At 39.9% G+C, this 24,533-nt stretch overlaps 1 protein-coding gene across 1 annotated transcript in view; it reads right to left on the reverse strand.

Moving 5' to 3' along the window:
* Window positions 1–24,533, reverse strand: part of LOC122540182 (dynein axonemal heavy chain 8-like) — a 1,320,893-nt gene that overhangs the window by 1,199,620 nt on the left and 96,740 nt on the right. The window contains exon 5 of the mRNA XM_043675532.1: window positions 12,136–12,287. Within this exon, the coding sequence (XP_043531467.1) occupies window positions 12,136–12,287 (152 nt within the window). The remainder of the gene's footprint in view (window positions 1–12,135; window positions 12,288–24,533) is intronic.

Below are 24,533 nucleotides of genomic sequence, written 5' to 3' on the forward strand. Positions count from 1 at the left end.
ATTCTGGATTAGTGGTGCTGGAAGAGCACAGCAGTTCAGGCAGCATCCAAGGAGCAGCGAAATCAACGTTTCGGACAAAAGCCTCCTGATGAAAGGCTTTTGCCCGAAACGTCGATTTCGCTGCTCCTTGGATGCTGCCTGAACTGCTGTGCTCTTCCAGCACCACTACTCCAGAATCTTACACTCAATACCCCATCTGATGAAGGCAAGCATACCATATGCCTTCTTGACCACTCTATCCACCTGTGCAGCAACCTTCAGGGTACAATGGATCTGAACTCCCAGATCTCTCTGCTCATTAACCTTTCCCAAGGCTCTTCCGTTTACTGTATAATTCATTCTAGAATTAGACTTGCCTAAATGCATCACCTCACATTTGCCCAGATTGAACTCCATCTGCCATTTCTCCGCCCAACTCTCCAGTCTCTCTATATTCTCCTGTATTCTTTGATAGTCCCCTATGCATTCTGCTACTCCACCAGTCTTTGTGTCACCTGCAAATTTGCTGATAATACCATAGTGCCCTCTTCCAGATTAATTATGTATATCACAAATAACATGGCCCCAGCACTGATTCCTGTGGAACACCATTGGTCACCTTTCTCCATTTCGAGAAACTCCCTTCAACTACTACTCTCTGTCTCCTGTTGCTCAACCAGTTCTTTATCCACCTAGCTAGAACACTCTACGCATCATGTAACTTCACTTTCTCCATTAGTTTACCATGGGGAACCTTATCAAACGCCTTCCTAAAGTTCATGTATATGACATCAACAGCCCTTCCTTCATCTATCAACTTGGTCACTTCCTCAAAGAACTCTATTAAGTTGGTAAGGCACGATCTCCCCCGCACAAAACTATGTTGCCTATCACTCTAAGCCCATTCCTTTCCAAATATAAATAGATTTTATCCCTCAGTACATTCTCCAGCAACTTTCCCACCACTGAAGTCAGGCTCACTGGTCTGTAGTTACCCAGAATATCCCTACTACCCTTCTTGTACAGGGGGACAACATGAGCAACCCTCCAGTCCTCCGGCACCTCACCTGTGTTTAAGGATGCTACAAAGATATCTGTCAGGGACCCAGCTATTTCCTCTCTCACCTCCCTCAGCAACTTGGGAGAGATCCCATTCGGTCCTGGGGATTTGTCCACCTTAGTAATCTCTAGCCTAACCAACACATCTTCCCTACTTATGTCAACGTGATCCAGACTAATCAAACTTCTATCTCTAATCTCAACATTCATCATGTCTCTCTCCTCAGTGAACACTGATGCAAAGTAATGATTCAGAATCTCACCCATTTTCTCAAATTCAGCACACAGTCTTCCCTCATTATCCTTTAGTGGACCAATCCTTTCTCTAGTTACCCACTTGCTTCTTACATAAGTATAAAAGGCTTTGGGATTCTCCTTAATTCTGCTCACTAAAGCTATTTCATGACCCCTTTTAGCTGCTTGATTCCTCATTTAAAACTGGTCCTACTCTCCCAATATTCCTCCAGGGCCCATTCTGTTCTTTCAATGGGACATGCCTATCCTGCACTGTCTTTAACCTATTTTTGAAAGCCTCCCACATATCAAATGTGGACTTCCCTTCAAATAGCTGTGTTCAATCAACATTTCCCAGCTCCTACCTAATTTTGATATAATTGGCCTTGGCCCAGTTTAGTACTCTTCCCTTAAGACCACTCTCATCATTGTCTATGGGTATTCTAAAACTTACAGAATTGTGGTCACTGTTCCCAAAGAAATCCTCCACCGCAACTTCTACCACCTGGCCTGGTTCATTCCCCAACACTAAGACCAATATGGCCCCTTCCCTCGTCAGACTATTGACACACTGCTCTAGAAAACTCTCCTGGACGCTCCTGAAAAAGTCTGCCCCATCCAAACCTCTGACACAAAGTGCATCCCAGTCAATGTTGAAAAAATTAAAATCTCCCATCACCACCACCCTGTTGCCTCTATAATCTGTTTACCCATTTGTTCTTCTACCTCACACTCATTGTTTGGAGGCTTGTAATACAGACCCAACAATGTAACGGCACCCTTCTTATGTCTCAGCTCCACCCATAATGCCTCACTGCTCAAGCCCTCCATAGTGTCCTCCTTTAGCACAGCCATGACATCATCCCTGACCAGAAATGCAACTCCTCCCCCCTCTTTTACTTCCCTCCTATCCTGTCTGAAGTGTCTATATCCTGGAACATTTAGTTGCCAATCATGCCTTTCCTTCAACCAAGTCTCTGCGATTGCAATAATGTCATACTTCCAGGAACCAATCCAGGCCCTAAGTTCATCTTTGATACTTTATTGCTGGAACAGCACAGCAGGTCAGGCTGCATCCAGGGAACAGGAGATTCGACGTTTCGGGCACAGGCCCTTCTTCAGGTTCCTGATTCCTGAAGAAGGGCCTGTGCCCGAAACGTCGAATCTCCTGTTCCCTGGATGCTGCCTGACCTGCTGTGCTGTTCCAGCAATAAAGTTTCAACTTTGATCTCCAGCATCTGCAGACCTCACTTTCTCCTCCTAAGTTCATCTGCCTTACCCACTATACTCCTTGCATTAAAATATACGCACTTCAGGCTACCAGTTCTCCAGGATGCCGGAGGAAGATATTACAGGAATAGTATCTCAGGTTTAGCCACTGCCCAAATTTATACTAAGTCCTTACCTTCCCAGCACCCTCCTGGTCTCCACATCACCTCCGCTGTCTCCCGCTGCTCCCGGACAGGAAAAAGTATAAAAATTACAGCCTCAAACAAGCCCTCGAAGCACTGTCTCAACTTTCCAATGGTGCGGATAAAAAGTTACTTGAAGAGGTAGGCAAGGACATGAAACCGATCATTATTACAGAAGTAGTATTGTTGGGCAAGCTAATGGAGTTAAGGATAGACAAGTCTGCTGGTCCTGATGGAATGCATCTCAAAGTACTAAAAGAGACAGTGAAAGAAATAGCAAGTGCACTGGTGGTAATTTTCCAAGATTCACTGGACACTGGACACCGCAGATTGGAAAACAGCAAATGTGAAGATGCTATTTAAAAAGGAGATAAACAAAAGATGAGGAATTATAGACCAGTTAACCTCTGTCATGCGAAAGATGCTATTTAGCAAGGCATCTCAGTAGAAATTGTTCTGTTGGGCAAACACAGCATGGGTTCATGAAGAGCAGGTCATGCTTAACAAATATTTTGGAATTCTATGATGACATTACGAGTAAGGTGGACAATGGGGACCCAATGGATGTGGCGTACCGATATTTCCAAAAAGCTTCGACAAGGTGTAACACAAGAGGCTGCAGCATAAGATAAAAATGCATGGCGTTACGGATGAAGTATTAGCATGGATAGAAGATTGGTTGACTAACAAGAAACAAGGAGTGGAGATAAACAAGTGCCATTCTGGCTGGCAATCAGTAACTGGTGGTGTGCCTCAGGATCAGTGTTGGGACCGCAATTATTCACAATTTATACAGATGATTTGGTGCTGGAGACCACGTTAAGATATTAAAGGGTTAATTTGTTCTGCTGACCTGCAGGAAATTGGATGTTCCAAGACTAAGGTGGTATGTCTCCGTCTGACAGGTAGAATGTTAGGTATTTACATTCCCATCCCTTGCCATTCAGAGCCATTTGCATGGCCATTTCCTAGTTATTCAGAGTAAAATAATTACTTTATCATCCCCTATTCAGAAACCAATAAGAATTTTGCAATTAAAATTCTGACTATTTCCTGTAGTTAAAAAAACGATTCACAACAGACCTGGGCATTAACGGATGATTTATGTTACATTGTTTCTGGATATGATGTGATGACTACATTGTGTCTTGAGTGGCATGTGACTGTGGGGGAGTGGCAGGGGGTCATCTTGTGGGTGTTACTGACTGCAATATGAAACTCTTGTACTGTATAAAGGAAGAACTGTCCCTTTGTTCAGAGAGATCCCTTGACATACCTGTGCCAGCACTGTGAAGAGTGTTAAGGGTTCCTCCACAGCTTGTACTTGCTTAATAAATTTTGGCTGTTCACAGAAGTTGGCGTTTTGCAGTTGCATCAAGTCTGTAAGAATCTCAAGAAAAAGAACCTAACATTTGGTGGTAGTCATGGGCGGCACGGTGGCACAGTGGTTAGCACTGCTGCCTCGCAGCGCCAGAGATCCGGGTTCAATTCCCGCCTCAGGCGACTGACTGTGTGGAGTTTGCACGTTCTCCCCGTGTCTGCGTGGGTTTCCTCCGGGTGCTCCGGTTTCCTCCCACAGTCCAAAGATGTGCAGGTCAGGTGAATTGGCCATGCTAAATTGCCCGTAGTGTTAGGTAAGGGGTAAATGTAGGGGTATGGGTGGGTTATGCTTCGGCGGGTCGGTGTGGACTTGTTGGGCCGAAGGGCCTGTTTCCACACTGTAAAGTAATCTAATCTAATCTTAATTGTGCATATGATGGGATGCCAACATACACGGGGCTTCTAGATGGACTGAATAAGTGATCGTCTGAGTGCCAGTTGCATGAGATGGGAGGGCCCACGAGCTCAAGATTTACCTTGATCTCTCTCCTTAACCTACCACTCAATCAACCACCTCATCCTCTAGGACTCCGTGGTGACTGAATCTCTGAGGTAACTTACGCATTTGCACACCAATGAGTTTGCTTTCAGCATCATAAGTTACTGGGTAAAGGAGGTTATATTCCCCTGAGTAAAGGGGGTTAGAGTCTCCCTGAGCAAAGGAGGCTGCAATCCTCTAGTAGTGAGGTTTGAGGGTCTGGAGCATAGTGCAGAAGATAAAAAAAACCTCGTGTCTGTCTCAACCACCCTGCCTTAGACTGGTTATTAAGAGGGGAAATCCCTGAAGTGAATATGAAGACTAAAGACTAGTATATAGAGATAAGTTAGGAAGTTGAGACTTTAAAAGTGGGACAAGCATTCCTATTACAGGTTTTAAATGCAACAGTCTTTTATTTGCATAAGTCTTGTAAGAACTCTTGATGAATTTGTTATTGTAGCTTAAACAATAAACTATTGATATCTGACAGTAGATAGGAAATTCACATGGAAATGGTTGATGATTATGACATAATCGGCCAGTCAAGATCCAGATCTGTTACTGAAATACTAAGTGATATCTCTTTGCTAGTTTAAGTTTTAATTGTCTGTGCTCACAGTGTATGGTCAAAATTTGAAGATACTTAACACCAGTCAAACTTGCAAGGTTTGAAACTGTTGAAAAACGTAAGGGTAAGCCATGCTCAAGACTTCCAACATTTTTTAAAACCCAAGAAGAATGATAATGTAATATAGCAACATTGTCTTTATTCAGGGAATAAGGAGTGAATTGGCAGAATATTTGTAATTACAGGGAACTGGCTTTATTTTGCAGGGAGTGTGCAGGTGAAACCCAAAATCCTTTTAAGTAACTTTTTTGCCTTGTTTGAAATAGGATCTCAATTCAATGTATTTTGTGGGCTATGTGATAAGGCAGATTTTGTTTTTACATTAATATTATACAACATTAGGTCCTTTGTAAAATTATCAAACATGTAACCTTAAAACAAATTGATTGAGGGTTTTGAGCCCCTGATTTGTTTGAAATTCTACAATGACTGTCTCAAAAACAAATTGTGTCAGTGGTCATGCTTTAGCCAGATGAGAGTATTGTATCAAGATATCTTCGATGTTTTTTTAATGCAGAGTGTTCACAAAAAGAGTACACTTTAATTTTGCTGCTTTGTTAAGATTTTAAAGAATATTAGAACTTGAGGCTGAGCTGTTTAAGTTCTGTCAATTATTGTTAAGACTTCATTGAACTTCCACTATGAAGGGGACCAAAGAATGTTGATCTCTACCAAAATTGTACAGTTATTGATCTGTAGCCATTATAATTCCAACTGTTTTATTTGGGAAGTTAAATTTACAATGTCGGTTTGTCAGCAACCACACACTCCAATTAAAAACACTAATCATGAAACTTTAAAAAAAAATTAGCTCCATTTTTATCATTAATGTCAGGCCTTTGAACTATATCTGAAGGTAGATTTAATATGTATATATGTGGTAGTGGGTTACTGTTTGCTTTAACAGAGAAATTAGAGTTTTCATTTGGAGAACATATTTTGATATATTCTGCATTTGTTTCTCATGAATAATTGAGATTTAAATCTGAACTGAAACTGTTTCTTCAATAGCTAAAGCACAGGAAACATTTTGTTGTTTTCTTGCTGTTCCAGATTTTTGAAATACTTTTCCTGACAGCTTTCACATTAGCCAAGTATTAATTTGTCAAAGGAAAATATTTTTTTGAAGCACCTGAATGGAGGCCCCGAGGGTTTGATTTTAGGCCCACTGACTGTTGTTTATAAATGACAGAATTCTTTAGGCAGTACAACATAAAGATTTATGGATTGTATAAAACTTGATAATGACATAAATAGTGAAACATTGTCTCTAGAGTTTCTCTATTCACAGGTAAAGCATGACTTCAGATTACCGCCCACCCTCCACAACCTGATCCAATGGATTCAATCAGCTTCCCAGTCACGAGCACAATAAAGTGAAGAAGCCAACAACGGTGAAGAGGAGGTCCGTACGCTTTTTGTCAGTGACCTTCCAATGGATATTAAACCATGTGAGCTTTACCTTCTCTTTCAATCATTTAAGGGATATGATGGTTCACTGATCAAGCAAACATCAAAACAGCCAGTTGACTTTGTTACATTTGACAGCAGAGTGGGATCAGAAGCAGCAAAGAATGCTACGTTCACCTGCCCTGCTGCTGCAGCTGCAGCTGTAGCACTTCACACTTACATGCGCTGATATCCTCCATCTGAAGCATATCCCCAAGGATGGAAGTCTCATCAGTTTTGTTAAGTATTTAACTGCCCTTATCCAAGAATTCAGATTTCCCCATGGAGTAGTGCCCGAGGACAGACTGGATTTTGTTTTCAGATTGGACTTTACTGAAGGAGATTTTGGATAACTGGCTTGTTTCCACTCAACTGGAGGTCAGTGGAGTGGTCACTAAGGACTGTGGATTTAAGAACTTTATGGATGACCACTTTCTTTCCGCATGAGAGGATCCTGGGGGATTCTCTCTCTTACATGGACTGGTAATTTTTGTTGTTATAATCATTGTATGTTGTGTGTCAGTAATGTGCTTAGATACTGGCTATCAGATTCTTATGAATAAGCTCGTAGCGCCTTTCTCATTCCCCATCTAGGTGGTTATCATGATATGATAAAAGGAGGGAATGAGATATTAAAGGGTTAAATTGCTCTGCTGACCTGCAGGAAATTGGATGTTCCGAGGTTATGGTGGTATGCCTTTGTCTTAGTGTGGTGTGTCTCTGTCTTACAGATTGAATGTAAGCTAATTTACATTCCCATCCCTTGCCATTCAGAGCCATTTGCATGGCCATTTTCTAGTTATTCAGAGTAAAAGAATTACATTATCATCCTCTATTCAGAAATCAATAAGAACATTGCAGTTAAAATTCTGACTTGTCCCTGCAGTTAAAAAAAAAATTCTGGCAATTAAGGTATGATTTACATGACATTGTTTCTGGAAATAATGTGATCACTACATTGTGTCTTGAGTGGCATGTGACTGTGGGGGAATGGCAGGGGGACATCTTGTGAAACTCTTGTACTGTATGAAGGAAGAACTGTCCCTTTGTTCAGAGAGATCCCTTGACGTATATGAATAGGAAGGGTTTAGAGAGATATGAGCCAAGTGCTGGCAAATGGACTAGATTAGGTGGGACATCTGGTCAGCATGGATAAGTTGGACCAAAGGTTTTGTTTCCGTGCTATACATTTCTATGACTATGACATGGCTTCGTAAGCATTGTGAAGAGTGTTAAGGGTTCCTCCACAGCTTATACTTGCTTAATAAATTTTGGCTGTTCACAGAATTTGGCATATTGCAGTTGCATCAAGTGTGTAAGAATCTCAAGAAAAAGAACCTGACAATGTAATGTGTCAAAGTTTGCAGATGTCACTAAGATGAGTGGCAGAGCCAAGTCTACAGAGGACTGTGAAACTGTGCAGAGCAACATGGTTACTTTAAGTGAGTGGGCAAAGGTCTGGCAAATGGAATACAATGTTAGTAAATAGTATAAAGTTGCAGCATGTCGCTATGCAGAGGGGACATTGGTGTCCTTGTGCATGAATCATAGAGGGTTAGTCTGCAGGTGCAACAAGTAATTAGGAAGGCAAATGGAATGTTGTCCTTCATTGCTAATAGGATTGAGTTTAAAAGCAGGGAGGTTATGTAGCAGCTGTACAGGGTGCTGGTGAGGCCACACCTGGAGTACTGCGTGTAAATTTGGTCTCCTTACTTGAGAAAGGCTGTACTGGCACTGGAGAGGGTAGGAAGTTCATTAGGTTGATTCCAGAGTTAAGGGGGTGGCTTATGAGGAGAGATTGAATAGACTGGGATTGTATTCATTAGCATGTGAAACTAGGACAAGAGGGCATAGCCTCAAGATTTGAGGGAGCAAATTTAGGACTGAATTGAGAAGGAACATCTTCACCCAGAGCATTGTAAATCTATGGAATTCTTTGGCCAGGGAAGTAGTTGTTGCTACTTCAGCAAATGTTTTTAAACTAAGATATATACTCTTTTGAACAATAAAAGATATAAGGGATATGGAGAGAGTACAGGTAAGTGGAGCTGAGTCCACCAAAAGATCAGCTATGATCTTACTGAATAGCGAGCAGGCTTGAAGGGCCAGATGGCCTACTCTGCTTCTAGTTCTTATGTTCTTATGCCAGGAGGCATTTGAGAATTTAAAAGCCATATTAACCACCGCACTAGTTTTAGCTGCACCAAATTTTTTGAAACTCTTCACAGTTGCAACTGTTGCTAGCAATATAAGGGTTGGAGCTGTATTGATGTGGGATGATGATGATAGAGTTGGATGGCCAATTGGCTACTTTTCAAAGAATATCGACCAGAGAAAATACTCTACTGTCAAAAAAAGAGGTTTGGTACTGGCCTTACAACATCTAAATGTCTATGTGATGAACATTGTGTACACAGACCACTACTCTCTCTCTCATTTTTGGAAATATTTAAAGACAAAAATATAAGACAGTTTTGTTGAGACTTATGTCACAGACTTTAAATTTACAAACTGTACATTTTGTGGGTCGTAAAAATGTGATTGCAGATACATTACCATGGATTTAAAAGATGTTGACCATATTGATTCCAATCTTCTATGTGTGCAGAATTGATGTGCAAGGTATAACTTAGATTAATGATAGATGTATTTAATAGTAATGGTATTAAGAAATAGAGAAAAAAAAGGAGTCATCTTTTTGCTGTAATGTTTCATTTTTCTCTTAGGGGGGAGATGTTACGAAGTCAAAAAGAGTGTATGTTCACTTGAAGATAGCAAGTAATTTCTGTATTTTTAAAGTGAATTTAAAGTATAGCAACAGCTGCAGAACAGAACAGCGAAGAGACAGGCTGTTCTAAAATAAATACACGTAGCAAATGGCTGTTAAATGGGTACATGAGTTGTGGTTGCTGTTTTGACAACAATTCAAATTTAACTAATTAATTTAAAGTATGCCCAGTATATTAAAACCTAACTGAGTCTGAACTTATTGTATCGACAACTTCAGACCAATGACAGGGTATGATATTTGGGGTTTTGAAAACTGGTCAGAGCAACCGCCACCCAACAGTAGAGGAATTGCTGTACAGCCAGAGCGTTAACTACCCATCTAATATCTTGCTCTCATGGAAATAAGAAGGCACTCTCTATCAAAGGTACCTTTTGCTGTAAAAACAATAAAAAGTAAGAAAATGATCCAGAGAGATCTGCAGATGGAAGATTGAAGACAGCAGAGAAGACAGAGACGGTGTGGACTTGAGATTAAGGTAATGCAATGTTTAATAATTGTCTTACTGGAGCAGCATTTTTATAGAGTTGGGATGAGAGTGATTAATTAAGAAAAGGTGACTTGGATTTGTTAATAGTTTTTGTTTAGTGTTCTGTTAGGAAAATAAATTGTTATTGTTATTTTTCTTTAAATAGTGAAAATTAGGAGTTTTCTTTTACTCCCTCACACTTTCAACAGATTACGAGGGGAGGCAATCTTTTCTGGTTGTTTAGTTTTAATTAACAAAGGGGTTTAACCTCCACTTAGTAACAATTTAATTTATTGTAAAAATGCAGCTGGTTCAATAATGTTCTTTAAAGGGAGGAAATCTGTCACCCTGTGATTCCATACCCTCAGCAATGTGACTGACTTTTAAATACCCTCAGAAATTGTATAGCAAGCCGCTCAATTCATTGAGAAGCAGGGCAACAAATGCTGGTCTTGCCAGTGATGCTCATACCCAGTGAGAAAATGATTGATTAAAAGTGTAAACAAGAATTATACCTGCATATCAGTATGTCAACAGGATATATCTGGTGAGGTTCTGAGGCTACTTTGTAAGTTCTACCTTTTGATTTATAAAATATCAAAAGAACCCTTCCTAGATAAAACGTGTAACTTGCAAATTGCAAATTTGTAAATTGTCAAAATTATTCAGCAAGGAATATTAACGTAAGAATTATCATACTGCTGTACAGTGACATGTTCTAGCAACACAGGAACAGGAGTAACTCAATCAACTGGCAAAATCCAAAATAGGTACACAAAGGCCTGTATCCCATCACAAAGTCACCCTTTATATACACATGCATAGTACATGACACTGACCCTGTTGGCATAGAGCCAGCTCTTAGAGTGAGCAGAACCCCTGACATTCCTGTCTATAACAGTCCAGTCAGCCAGGACTCCCTGATTGGACCAGGTTAACAACCCCAATCAGGAATTTATATTCTATCAGATTGATCTGGTTGACATCGTTCCAATCACTACAATCACTTTGGCAGGCACAATGAAAAAGCAGAGAATAACCTAAACAGGGAGTGACTGCATTTTCTTTTCATTCATGTGATATGGGTATCGCTGATTGCATCCACACTTATTGGCCATCCCTAGTTGCCTTGAGAAGATGGTCATGGTGAGCTGTTTTCTTGAACTGCTATATTTGATGTAAGTAAACCCGCAATGCCATTAGGAAGGGACTTTCAGGATTTTGACCCAGTGACACAGAAGGAATGGAGATATATTTCTAATTCTGGACTGTGATTTCGAGCTTCAGAAAAATTTGGATATTCTGGTGCATAAATCACAAAGTTAGTATGCAGGTACAGCACACAATCAAGATGGGTAACTATCCTTCATTACAAAAAGAATTCAATATCAAAGTAAGGATGTGATATTTCAGTTATACAGGGCAGTTGTGAGACCACATTTTGAATACTGTGCGCAGTTTTGGCCTCCTTATTTAAGGAAAGATGTAAATGCATTGAAGGTAGTTCAGAGAAGGCTTACTACATTAATAGGTTGAGCAGGCAGGACTTGTTTTCACTGGTGGTGAGAAAAGTGAGGGATGAATAGATTGAAGCTTATAAAGATCCTGAATGGACTTGACCAAGTGGACATAGAAATGATGCCTCCTCTTATCAGAAGGTTAAGAACTAGGTAGTACTATTTTAAAATTAGAGCTCACCCATACAGGACAGAGATAAGGACTTATTTTCTCTCAGACAGTTGTGTGATTTTGGAACCCTGTGCCTCAGAAGCGTTGGAGGAAGGGTCAATGAAAATTTTAAAGACAGGTAAATAGATTCTTGTTAGGCAGGGCAATCAAGAGTTATCAGAAGTAAATGGAAAAAAAATGGAACTTGAAACACAAACAGATCAGACATGATCTTACTGCATAGCACAGCAGGCTTGAAGGGCAGAATGGTCTAGTTCAGATCCTATCTTTAAGTCCGTATGTTCACATATAACCCATGTTTGGACCACTTATCACACAAGAGACTGGGCTCCAGGCAAATTGCCAGAGTAAGGAAGAGTGCTTCTTGTCATGACATTCGTGACCTAGGAGTGCCTGATTGGGCAGCCTACGTGATCAGTCTTTATACATAATAATGGTTGATATTGAATTTTTATGCAAAGTAACCGAAAATTACTTTCCCTCATTGCCAAAAGGTGAAAAAGAACAAATTATGATTTCTAAAATAATGCGCAAAACTGTTTATTAATAAAAATAAATGTTCTTTCTTACCTCATGAATATTCTTCCCAGTGATTGCAACATCATTTTTGTACCGTACAAAGAATAAGCAAAGGCCAGTAAGGCACACACTAGATAAATCACTCTGAAATAATCTCATCATTTTGGATCCTTTAGAAACTCCAGCGATAATTCGTCCACTTTCTAAAAATAATAAATTAATAAAAACATTAATCGACTATCTATTTTTCATATTTATAAGTATGCAGCAAAAAACTATATTCTTTAAAAGGTTGCAGTTTTCAAATGAAAGAAGGTCCCAACAAAGTTAGGATATGAAGTTCAACTTCTCTTGACAAATGAAGCAAAATAAAAACATAAGAAATAAGAACAAGAGTAGAACATATGGCTTAAATAAAAAAAGGGACTGTGGATGTTGTAAATCAGAAACAAAAAAAGAAGTTGCTGGAAAAGCTCAGCAGGTCCGGCAGCATCTGTGAAGAGAAATTAGGACTTCTCCAGTTCGGAAGATGGGTCACCCGACCTGAAAGGTAAACTTTGATTCCTCTTCATAGATGCTGCTAGACCTGCTGAGCATTTCCAGCAATTTCTGTAATTGTTTTAAAACATATGGCTTCTTGAGTCTGTGCTGCCAATCAATATGATCAAACTCTACTTCTTTTCCCCCACTTAATCCTCAATCCCCTGGTTTTCTGAGAGATGAAATATTGGTCTCCTCCAGTGTACTTGAATATATTTAATAATGGAGCAATCCACAACCCTGTGGGCTCAAGAATTGTCAAGGTTCATAAATTTGTGTGTGAAAAAATGTCTCCTCATCTCAGTCTTAAATGATTCATTGCTAATCCTGAGTTTGTCTCCACATGTTCTTGATTTTCCAAACAATGGAAAGAGCCTGTCAGTTGATACACTGTAAAACCCGTATGCTTCACCTATCATTCAGCTTAACTTCAGAGAGTATCAGCCTTAGTGCATTCTCTTCCAGGGAACAGATCTAGCATTCTTCGTTGTACCACCTCATGCTAAGAGTCAAAAAGTGTGGTGCTGGAACAGGACAACCAGTCAAGCAGCATCTAAGGAGCAGAAGAATCAACATTTCGAATCATTGACTCTCCTGCTCCTCGGATACTGCCTGACTGGCTGTGTTTTCCCAAAGCAACTTTTTGACTCTGATCTCCAGCATCTGCAGTCCTCACTTTCTCCCACCTCCATGCTAAGCCTAAAGTGGTATCACAAGGTTGTTTTTCCCAAATTCCTATACCACTTCCTTTCTTCTTCCACTTCATTTTTCTTCCATTCCAATGATTTTGCAATAAAACATAAAACACCATCTGCCTTCCCAAATGCTTGTTGTACATACATACTAACTTGCTGTATTATCTACACAAATCAATCCCTCTCAAACTATCATTCACAAGTTTCAGACCTTTCTGCCAAAGAGAATACCTTTCCAAATTGGAACATTATATTCCAGCTACTGTACTGTTGCACTTAAACATATCTGTATCTCTTGCAGCATCTTTATGTCTTTCTTACAGCTTAGGTTTGTAGCTTGTCACATCTCACCACGGTAGTGCATTGCAAATCAAGCCACCTGCACATCCACCAATATCATTTATTGTATCCGTTGCTCCCGATGCGGTCTCCTCTACATTGGGGAAACTGGACGCCTCCTAGCAGAGCGCTTTAGGGAACATCTCCGGGGCACCCGCACCAAACAACCACACCGCCCTGTGGCCCAACATTTCAACTCCCCCTCCAACTATGCCGAGGACATGGAGGTCCTGGGCCTCCTTCACAGCCGCTCCCTCACCACCCGACGCCTGGAGGAAGAACACCTCATCTTCCGACTCGGAACATTTCAACCCCAGGGCATCAATGTGGACGTCAACAGTTTCCTCATTTCCCCTTCCCCCCTCCTCGGATGCTGCCTGAACTGCTGTGCTCTTCCAGCACCACTAATCCTGAATCTGGTTTCCAGCATCTGCAGTAATTGTTTTTACCTAGTTTTTATCAAGCCCACTATTGTCAAGCCCGACTTGTAATAGAAGTTAAAAATTTAACAAACAACACAAAATCCCCACTTCAATTGTCTTTGTAGATCTAGGTTAACTGAAACACAAAAAACATTTCTGTACTTAACAAAAATTAATACTTACAATAAATTAATATATTTTAGCTACAGATAAATAACCATGAGCTGTTGATACCTAGTTCTATTAGCTAGAACTCTATTTAACTATTAGGATCATAGAGGACTATAACATGGAAACAGGCCCTTCAGCACAACTTATCACGCCACTCAGTTTTCACAATTAAAGTAATCCCATTTGCCTGCACTTGGTCCATACGTATCCCATCCATGTACTTGTCTAAATGTTTCTCAAATGACAAAATTGTACTTGCCTCTACCACTACCTTTGACAGCCTATACCAGACACTCACGACCCTCTGCAGGAAACAAGTGTCCCTCTGGACCCTTTCATATTTCTCCCCTGTCCATCGAGGATCATTCGTTGGGCTGAACTGCTACTGGTGTATCTTTATGCTGGCTTCAGCCTAATGCCAATTCAGCTACTCAGTCAGAGTAGAAATAGCAAGATGTACCAGATTATCATACCGCTGAAAAGATAGCCCGAGGGGGAGGTTTCAGATTTCTGGGGTATTGAGGCTGGCTCTGGGGGAGGTAGGACTCATACAAATTTGATGTGTTACACCTGCACATAACTGTAATGGATGTCCAAAGTGGAGTATTTAGTGGAGTGTTTGAGAAAATTTTACACTAAAATAACAGGGGAATGAGAACTAATGAGTTTTATACAGAGCTCCAAGCTGTTGGAGTGATGTTGGGAATCGCTTTAAACAGGAAGTTAGAGACACATGCAATAAAGAAACATCTGTAAATATAAAACCATAAGAAATAGGAACAAGAGGCTTTCTGGCTCATCAAGCCTGCTCCACTATTCAAGTGGTTCATGGTTGGAAGCTTTCCCCACAGATCATTAAAAAAAGGAGTTCCAAAGGCTCACAAGAGAAGAAATTCCTTCCCATGTCACTTGTAAACTGGAACCCATTTATACTGAGATGATGGCATCTGCTCCTCAACTCTCCCATAAGGGAAAACATCCTCTTAGCATTTAGCCTGGCAAGTCCCTTAAGAATCTCATGTGTCAAAATGAGATCACCTCTTATCTTTCTAAATTCCAGCAAGTACAGTCCCAATCTTCTTAATCTTTGCTCATAAGACGAACCCTCCACCTCAGTGAAACTTCTCTGAAGTTAATAAAATAAAATTTCTAATGAAATAATACCCTGATGAATATGAGGGGTGTACATTGGAAGAAATAACAAGGTAAGGGAGTTTTACTCAATGAATTTCAGTACAGTAGGAAGCTCCGAGGAACAGACGGATCTTGGGAAGCTTGTCAACAGATCCCCAAAGCACTGTACATATTAAACAGTAGTCAGGAAGACATACATGTGACTTTAGGCGTGTATTTTGTCTTGGTTTGTTTTATGAAGAGAGGTTGAGACAGAGGTGAAGAGCAGTCCATTCCATGTGAGGTCTTGGCATTTTTTTAAAGTAGTTAATTTTTTTTAAGTGGGAACAATAGAAGCACGGTGAAGGGATGGGCTCAAGTTCCCATAGAACCAGGATTTTAGTTTAACTTTCAGTAGTTGCTGGGGTCTTGAAGTTGGATGTGGAAGCTGTTTTTCCTCTCTCTGTTACAGCTAAAAGCTTGGCTCTCTTCATGCTGCTAGAATTGCACATGAGACTATCTATTTTACTGAATTTGCCTTTTATCAAGGATGTGTTTATGGGATGGTGGTATATTGGAATAGCTGCTGTTTAGTAATTAAATAGTCCATTATTCTATTAAGTTTTCCAGTAGAGGTAGTAAGTTATTCCAATTCTTCCTTCTTTTGTCTGTATTTTAATTGTACTGTAAGAATAAAGTGTGTTTTTTTCAAGCTTGATAGTTTGACCAATCAAATTGCAGCCAGAATTTGAAGCCTTAGACTTGCTTTTAAAAGTAAGAAAAAGTAAGGTCTCGGCCACCTCCTTAATATATTGACAAGATTTGGTCTCGTCCATAACAAACTGGGGGATCTTGTTGGGATCAAAATCTCTATTCCCAGGTTGGGTTTAGTATTATTGGACTCAAAGACACTGAGTGGTGAGTGTTGGTGTTCTCTTTTTAAGTGTTGCATTCAGTTTGTTTGAATAGTGTGGGCCTTGTGTAGTAATGGCTCTTTCAATTACTATGAGTAATGGATGTTTCGATGACAAAGAATTTCCTGGGGTTGGAAAAAGTCACTTTGGGACTTTTACAGAAAGTGAGCACAGTAAAGGTTTTGGAACTATAGACAAGCTGGGGTTAGGGTTGCGTTTGTCTGTGCGAAAAGGAGGCAATTATAGCAATTGCTCAACATTTATAATAGCCAGATATGCCACCAGAATCTGTGAAAATTGCTAAAATTCAAATGAGGCAGCTTGAATCAGAGGCAAAAGAAAAAGAGAAAAGGAAATTAAATAGGTTGAATTACAATTGAAAGCAAAAGAAAAGCTGAAAGAGACAATAGCTCTAGCAGAAGAAAAAGAAAAGGACAGCCCAAGTTGAAGAAGGAGAGAAATAGAAAGTTTTTGAACTTGGGGTTGGAGCTAAAAATTCAAAGTTGACTTAAAATGGCAGAGGTAGAGGTGAACGTTAGGAGTAGTGATGAGGATACTGATGGAGAGCTATCACAGCGTATCCAAAGGCCAAATGGGGATCTTTCTGAATATTTCCAAATGTTGCCTAAGTAATTTGAGAAAGTGACTAAACAAATTAAATGGCAGGTGACCATGTGAGTATTGTTGATCCAAACAAAATTTGTATGTAGAGCTGGTGAGGTATTTGCATCACTCAGAATAGGTATTTGGGGCATGTAATAAGGTGTAAAAAAAACCACCTTATTTGCATTTGAACTAGTACTAGAAGCCTACAGACAACGTTTTAGGAATCAATGGAGGGAACCGAGTCAAAAGTACATTGAATTTGTAAGGATCAAACAAAGTAATCTGGTGGACAACTGCACTGAAAATAGATCAAACATATGACATTCTCAGATATCTAATTATTTTGGAGGAGTTCAAAAATTCTTTCCCTGAAGTAGTAGGGACTCGTGTGGAAAAGCAGAGAGTTGAGACTGGAAGATTTAGTGGAAATGGCAGATGATCATGAGCTGGTACATAGAACAAATCTTAATCCATGAGGGATGGAAATTGGGGAAAAGAGAAATCTTCAGGTGATAAGGGAAAAGGAGATCTCATTGAAGATAGCTTGCCACAAGGTAAAAAAGGAAACCCATGAGAGGAAAGAGAAATAAAAAAGCTCAGGCATTTTCACTGTAACAAAGTAGGCCACACAAAGTCACAATGTTGTTAGTTTAGAAAAAGCATTGGGAAGACAAATGTGGGAAAACAAGCCAGTAAGTTTTGTTAAAGTTGTAAAAAAAAGCACAATGGATGTACAAACTGGTTAGGGGTTGGCTGAGATAATCTCTTTGAAGAATTTACCTGCGTGGGTATGGTTTACTCACATATGCCAGGAGGAGCAGGTAAAGTAATTAAGATTTTTAGATTTACAGCACCGAGTCAATCTTTGATGGTGACAGATGAGAAGATACATTAATTCAGGAGGAGGAAATATGTGGAATTCATGGTGAGAAGAACAGTGTTCCATTATATAAAGTGAATTTGGAGAGTTCAGTTAAAAGTGAAGTAGTAGTAGGAGTAATAGGAAAATTTTCTGTTCTGGAGATAGTTTATCATTGCTCAGGATATAGTTGGATCAAGGGTGGGAGTGCTGCCTACTGTTCAAAAGCCAGTGGAAAATCAGACAATTGAAGTGTTAGAGAAAGTATGTCCTGGGATATTTCCCAACTGTGTGAGAACAAAGTCACAAGCAGGAGGCAAAATCAAAGAATAAACTTAAGGAAATATCAAAGACCATATTTGATCAAACAGTTGATTAAAAAAAACAAGGACAGGTAGAGGGTAAAGTGGATGTATTTACTTCAAATAAGCTAGCTGAACTAGAACAGAAAGATTAACCTTTTACGAAGTCTTAATCGATTGCATGGGACCCCTGGCTAAAATAAAAACTACTGCAGTTGTATCAAAAAGCATTTACAAAAGGAGAATGTGAGTGCATTCCCGAATGTTAATATCTTAGAAATGAGGTCTTGATAAGAAAATGGAGACCATCACATATTCAGGCAGATTGAAAAATGGACAAAAGTTCATCAAGTTGCATTACCAGTAGGTTATAGAGAGAAAATATTGTGGGTAGCACATGAATTATGATTACGAGGTCAGTTGTGTAAGGGGTGGTGTAATTTTTAAATCATTAACTGTTGTAGTAAGCACATAGTAAGTACAAAGCCACCATTTTAGTCCTTTCTACCCTGTAGTAAGCACCAGCAGATACTCCCCTAGATTTTCATGAATGGAACAATGGAAACAGCTTTCCTCGTGGCTGAGGGACTGCCCACAACCCATGGCTGTACATCATCATCCATATAAGGGAGAACGGTGAACTCAAACACTGATTGGCTGGGTGATGAACCAAATAATCTCATCCATCAGGGAGGACAGTGGGGAACTTTGACACCCATTGGCTGAGACAGTAGAAGGCCCAGCCCATTACTACATGTATATAATGCGCGGGGATTACAATCTGTGTGTGTGCCTCGTGGGAAGCCATTGAGGTAACACCCGGTTCTGCAGAACTGAATACATAGTTTTGGACGAACTCCTCCGTGTCTTTGTTCTTGGGAAGGGAAGCAGAGTGCCTGATGGGGGGTCGCAGAGGTCCCTATCTTGCACAGTTGGGAATCAGGAAAACTCAAGCCAAAATAGAAAACCATTTTTATTGGCCTGGTTGGGGTTGACTCTTGCCATATCTATAAGAGGATAACCGAAATTAATTAATCATAAATTGGTGAGTCACAGTTCAGAGACCACACATTTAGATGTGTCAAATTTTAGGGAAAGATTAAATAGAGCAGGTGAGCTGTTGAGACAGCATTTCAAAGTAGCACAGCGTGTGATTGAAAGAAGAAACCAACAAGAAATCAAAAATTCACAAATTTGCTCGTGGAAATAAAGTATGTATTACTTCCAGCAGTGAGCAAACTTGTAAAAACAAGGTTTAGTGGGCCTTAACAAATTGAAAGGAAATTGAATGAGGTGAATTATTTGATGAGAACGCCAGATAGAAAGAAATCTCAGAGTATGCCATGTGAATTTGCTCAAAATATATTTTGATAGCGAAGGAGAACAAAAGGCAAATGTGTTACTGATTACAACACAGAGTGAATTACCAAGTTCTGATGATTTTGGTTGGTTATTCCTCAAATTAAATTTGAAAAATAAGGAAGCTCTCAAAAATTGGGATAAATTTTTGAGTCACCTTCCAAAGGAAAATCAAAATGACCAGTTAAATCAAAATAATTATTAAAATCACATGGGGAGATAGATGGGAATACATTGGGAATCTAATTACACATAATGTATATAGAGGAAATGCTGTTCCAATGAAGCAACATCCTTATAGATTTAACTCTCTACGGTTGACATAAGTTCAAAAGGGATTAAAAGCATGTCAAAGACAATATAATTAAAATGAGTTGCTGCAAATGGAGCTCACCCATAGTAATGGTGCCAAAACTAGACAGTATCTAACAATTATGTGTGGATTATTATAAACCAGACTGGACATCTTCAAAATAAATTAAGAAGGTAGCCTACACCCTAACCTTTTCTTATTTTAAAGGTAAATTTCAGATGCGGTGTTCCAGATGCAATTCAATTGGTCCAAGTACTTGATGTTAAGTAAAACGCAATTTATTCAAACACTATAGTTAAAATACAGTAAAAGAAAGAGGAACTTGGAATAACAACTCTATTGGAAAACTTAAGAGAATAATAGATTATTTTACTACTGAACCATAACTGTTCCAATAGAGTAACATTCCATAAACACACCCTTGGCAAAAGGTAAATTCAGAAAATAGATTGACTCACATGCACTTCTCGAATCCAGAGGAAAGAACATCAAAAGACAATCAGAGAGAGAGTGCAGCAACCAGGAGAGATTTACTGCCTTCCAACCCAGCAGTACTGGCAAATGGATCCTTTTATTCTCAAGGACAGTAAGTTCATTGAGAAGTTCTCTAATGAATTTGAAGTATTCTTGGCCATCAATTCTGATACGGCGAGTAACCAGCCTAGTCTTTGGGAGATTGCTAAGGCTTATGCTAAAGGGATAATTATTTTTTATTCTGCCAGTCGGAGGTGACAGAAGGGAGAGCAGCAGTGCCTACTCAAGGCACGAGGAAGGCAGCAAAGTAGGCATATTTGACAGGCTGCCGGTGGTTAAGTTGCAGCGTGTCACAGCTCTTCAGTTCACCTTAAATTCCATGCTCACACAGACAGTGAGGAAGGAACTTTCCTTTGCAAATCAAAGGTTGTTTGAGCATGGTGATAGGCCAGGCAAATATTTGGCCTATCTGGCCCAGAAAAAGAATGCCCCCCAATCAATTGCCTCTATTAGGGAAGAGACTGAGATTCTCACTTGTGATTCTAAAATGATCATTGCTGCATTTCGGAGGTTTTACTCCAAACTATACCAGTCAGAACGTTGTGATAATACATGGGATAGGATGGAGCCCTTTTTAAGAACCTAAATCTCCCAGGCACAACCTCTGAACAGGCATCTCACCTTATTGCCCCTTTAACAGTGCAAACGGTACAGGAGGCGGTGAAGCAACTTCAAAGTGGAAAGGCACCCAGCTCTGATGGTCTTCCTAACAAATTTTACAAGAATTTATAAATATATTGTCAGGGCTGATGTTGGACATGTATAACCATTGTTATAATTGTCTCCTGCCATCCTGGAAAGAGGCTAATATCTCTCTTATCCTTGACAAAAGGAAGACCCTAGAGGACTGTACTTCTTATATAACCATCTCGCTTCTAAATTCTAAATTTAAAATTCTGTCCAAGACTCTTGTATTAAGGCTGAAAACAGTGCTGCCTTCCAGTATCAAAGAGGACCAGATGGGTTTTGTAAAGGGCTGCAGTTCCTCCAATAATGTTAGGAGGTTACTCAATATGATTCAAGTGTGTCAGCTGTGATCCATTCAATGATTAGTGATTCCTTTAGATGCAGAGAAGGCATTTGGTTGGGTGGAGTGGCTATATCTTTTCTATACACTGGAACACTTGGTCTCGGTGAAGTCTTCACTAGGTGGGCAAGGGTCCTTTGTAGTGATCCTCTGGCAGCAGTTCTCACCAATGGTGCAAGATCTAGTAATTTCAATATTTGTAAGGGCAGTCAGCAAGGTTGTCCCCTTTCACCTCTACTTTTTATGTTGGCGATTGAGCCACTGGCAGAGGCTATTCGTAGGGATCCTAATATAGCTGCCCTAGAAGTGGGATCAACAGCACATAAGATCACATTATATGCGGATGACATTCTTATTTTTCTTTCCAACCCAGTAGTTTCTGTGCCCCATTTGATACAGTGTATCAATTCATTTGTCTCTTTCTCAGGTTACACAATTAATTTTTCAAAATCGGAGGGTCTGCCTATGGTAGGTCTTAGGGGAATACCTGATGTTGAGGGTGAGTCACGGTTTCCCTTTAAGTGGTCACAGGGAGGTTTTCTCTATCTAGGCCTTTTTGTAACTCCCACCTTTGATCAGCTATTTAAGGCTAATTTTGTCCACTTGTTTGACAAGATTAAACAAGATCTTCAAAGATGGGAGACCCTTCTGATATCTTGGTTAGGTCGAGTAGCTCTTATTAAAATGAATGTCCTTCTCATTTGCTATACCCTATGTGGATTTTTGATTTTTCCCAGGCAAGCATTTTGGAGACTTAATGGTTGGTTTAGCTCTTTTATCTGGCACCATAGGAGACCCCTTATTAAGCTCGCAAAATTGCAATTGTCCCAAGGGCTGGGGGGAGTGGATCTCCCAGATATTAAAAGATATCAATTAAGCTCCCTTTTATCTTTTGTAAGTGACTCGGTCCCTGTAGGGACTCAGCATCAATACAGTTGGATATTGAGGCCTCCCACACAAAGCATCTTCATTAGCTTGTTATTTTTAGACAAAATGAGGGCAGTTGCAAAATATTGCTATAATCCAATAATGATTAATACTATCAAAGCATGGAGGGCAATGCGGCAGAGTGGGGGTAATTTTTCCACAACATCTTTCCTTACCCCTATAGTTGGTATGCCTGGTTTCCGGCCAGGACAATGTTTAAACTCTGGGCAGCTAGGGGAGTTTACTGTTTGGGGGATTTATTTGAGGGGGGAAATCATGATGTCCTTTGACCAAATAATCTGTAAATATGGACTATCTAGCAGGGGTTTTGTCGTTCCTTCCAGATTAGATTTTATATTCAAAAAGAAACTACGCTTTTGACTGACTTCGAAAGATCTGATACAGAGAAGAGGCTGCTTCATGCCAAGAGCACTCGCTCAGTGAGTACCCTTTATCATCTGTTGGGAAGTGTCCCTCGGCTTGATACTGAGCAACTACATGAGGTTTGGGAGAGAGAGTTAGGAGGCGATATCTCTTCTGAGGCATGGGAGGATATTTGTGAGAATGCAAAAAAGATTTTGATTTGTAATAGGGCCCATGCCACACAACTGAAGATTCTTCATGAGGTCCATCTGGCCCCAAATCATCTCTCTAAATTTAAGGTGGGAGTATCTTCAATGTGTCCCAAGAATAAAATAAGTACTGGTACTTTCACTCATTGTCTGTGGTCCTGCCACAGGCTTTGTACATACTGATGTGCTGTGTCAGGAGTAATAGAGAGGGTCTTGGGGATCGAAGTTAAGATGGACCTGATTTCTCTTATCCTGGGCCTGCCCAATTTATCTTCTTTAGATACACATGGGAGAAATTTTCTTAATATTTTTACTTTTTGTGCGAGGAAAAACATTGTAATGAGCTGGGTCAAGCTCCCACAGAACGAAGATTTTAGTGTAACTTTCGGTCATTGCTGGAGTCTTGAAGATGGATATGGAAGCTGTTATTCCTCTCTCTATTACAGCTAAAAGCTTGGTTCTGTTTCAACTGCCAGAATTGCATGTGAGACAATCTATCTTACTGAATTTACTTGCCAAGGACATGTTTATGGCAAGTTGCTACCTAGGAACAGTTGCCATTTTATCGTTAAATAATCTAATATTCTGGTAAGTTTTCCAAAAGAAAAGTTATTCCAATTCTTCCTTCCTTTGTTTGTATTTTAATCGTATTGCAAGAATAAAGTATTTTGCTTCAAACCTGGTAGTTTGATTAATCAAATTGCATCTGGAACATAAAGCCTTACACTTGCTTTTAAAAATAAGAAGAAGTTGGAGTCTAGGCTATCTTCTTAATTTTTGAGTGGGTTTGGTCTGGTCTGAGACATAGAAGACACTTACTTTTATCAGTTGAGGCATAGATCATCATCATATATCATAATCATAATCAAAACAAATATGATTGAGAACTATGTTGGAATTATACAGAACTTTGGTTAACCACAGCTGGATGACTCTACACAGCCCCTGGTCACCACATGTAGGAGGGAGGACAGAGAAGATTCACCAGGATATTGCTTAGGAAGGAGCATTTCATGTATGAAAAGAGACTCACTAAGCTCCAGAGCAGAGAAGATTGAGTGGGGATCTGATTAAGGTGTATTGGATTATGAGGGACATGAATAGAACATAGAAAAGTACAGCACAGTATAGGCCCTTTGGGCCTCGATGTTGTGGCAACCTTTTATCCTACTCTAAGATGAAACTAACCTACATAACCTTCGTTTTTCTATCATTCATGTTGCCTGCAGCATATGAGATAGACAACATTGGCTGAGTCATATGAGTACCTGCTAGGAGTGTTCCCTAGCAGTTGGAGAACACTTCAGCGGTTCAGGACATTCGACTCGGACTTTCGGGTGACCATCCTCCAAGGCGGACTTTGGGACAGGCAGCAGCAAAAAGTGGCTGAACAGAGGTTGATAGGTAAGTTCGGTACCCATAGGGAGGGCCTCAACCAGGACCTTGGGTTCATGTCACACTACAAATGAGCACCATTGCACCACACGCACGCACGCACACAGAAGTTTGTGGGGTGAATTTGTACTTGCAGAGTTACATTGTACTTTGCTCAAAAACTGCATGAATCCATGTAAGACTCTGTAAATTCATTTTTTAGATTAGAATCAGTCTAAACATTATGACACAGTCAACAGCGCACAGGGGGCTAACATCTTCAACACAATATCTGAACTGACACCAATTGTTAAAGTTAACTTGAGAATGTAACTTGTAAAAAAGCTTTTGTGATTTACATATGAAAGAAGTTAAACTAACA

The sequence above is a fragment of the Chiloscyllium plagiosum genome, chromosome 3 (genome assembly GCF_004010195.1).
Source record: "Chiloscyllium plagiosum isolate BGI_BamShark_2017 chromosome 3, ASM401019v2, whole genome shotgun sequence".
Lineage (NCBI taxonomy): Eukaryota > Metazoa > Chordata > Chondrichthyes > Orectolobiformes > Hemiscylliidae > Chiloscyllium > Chiloscyllium plagiosum.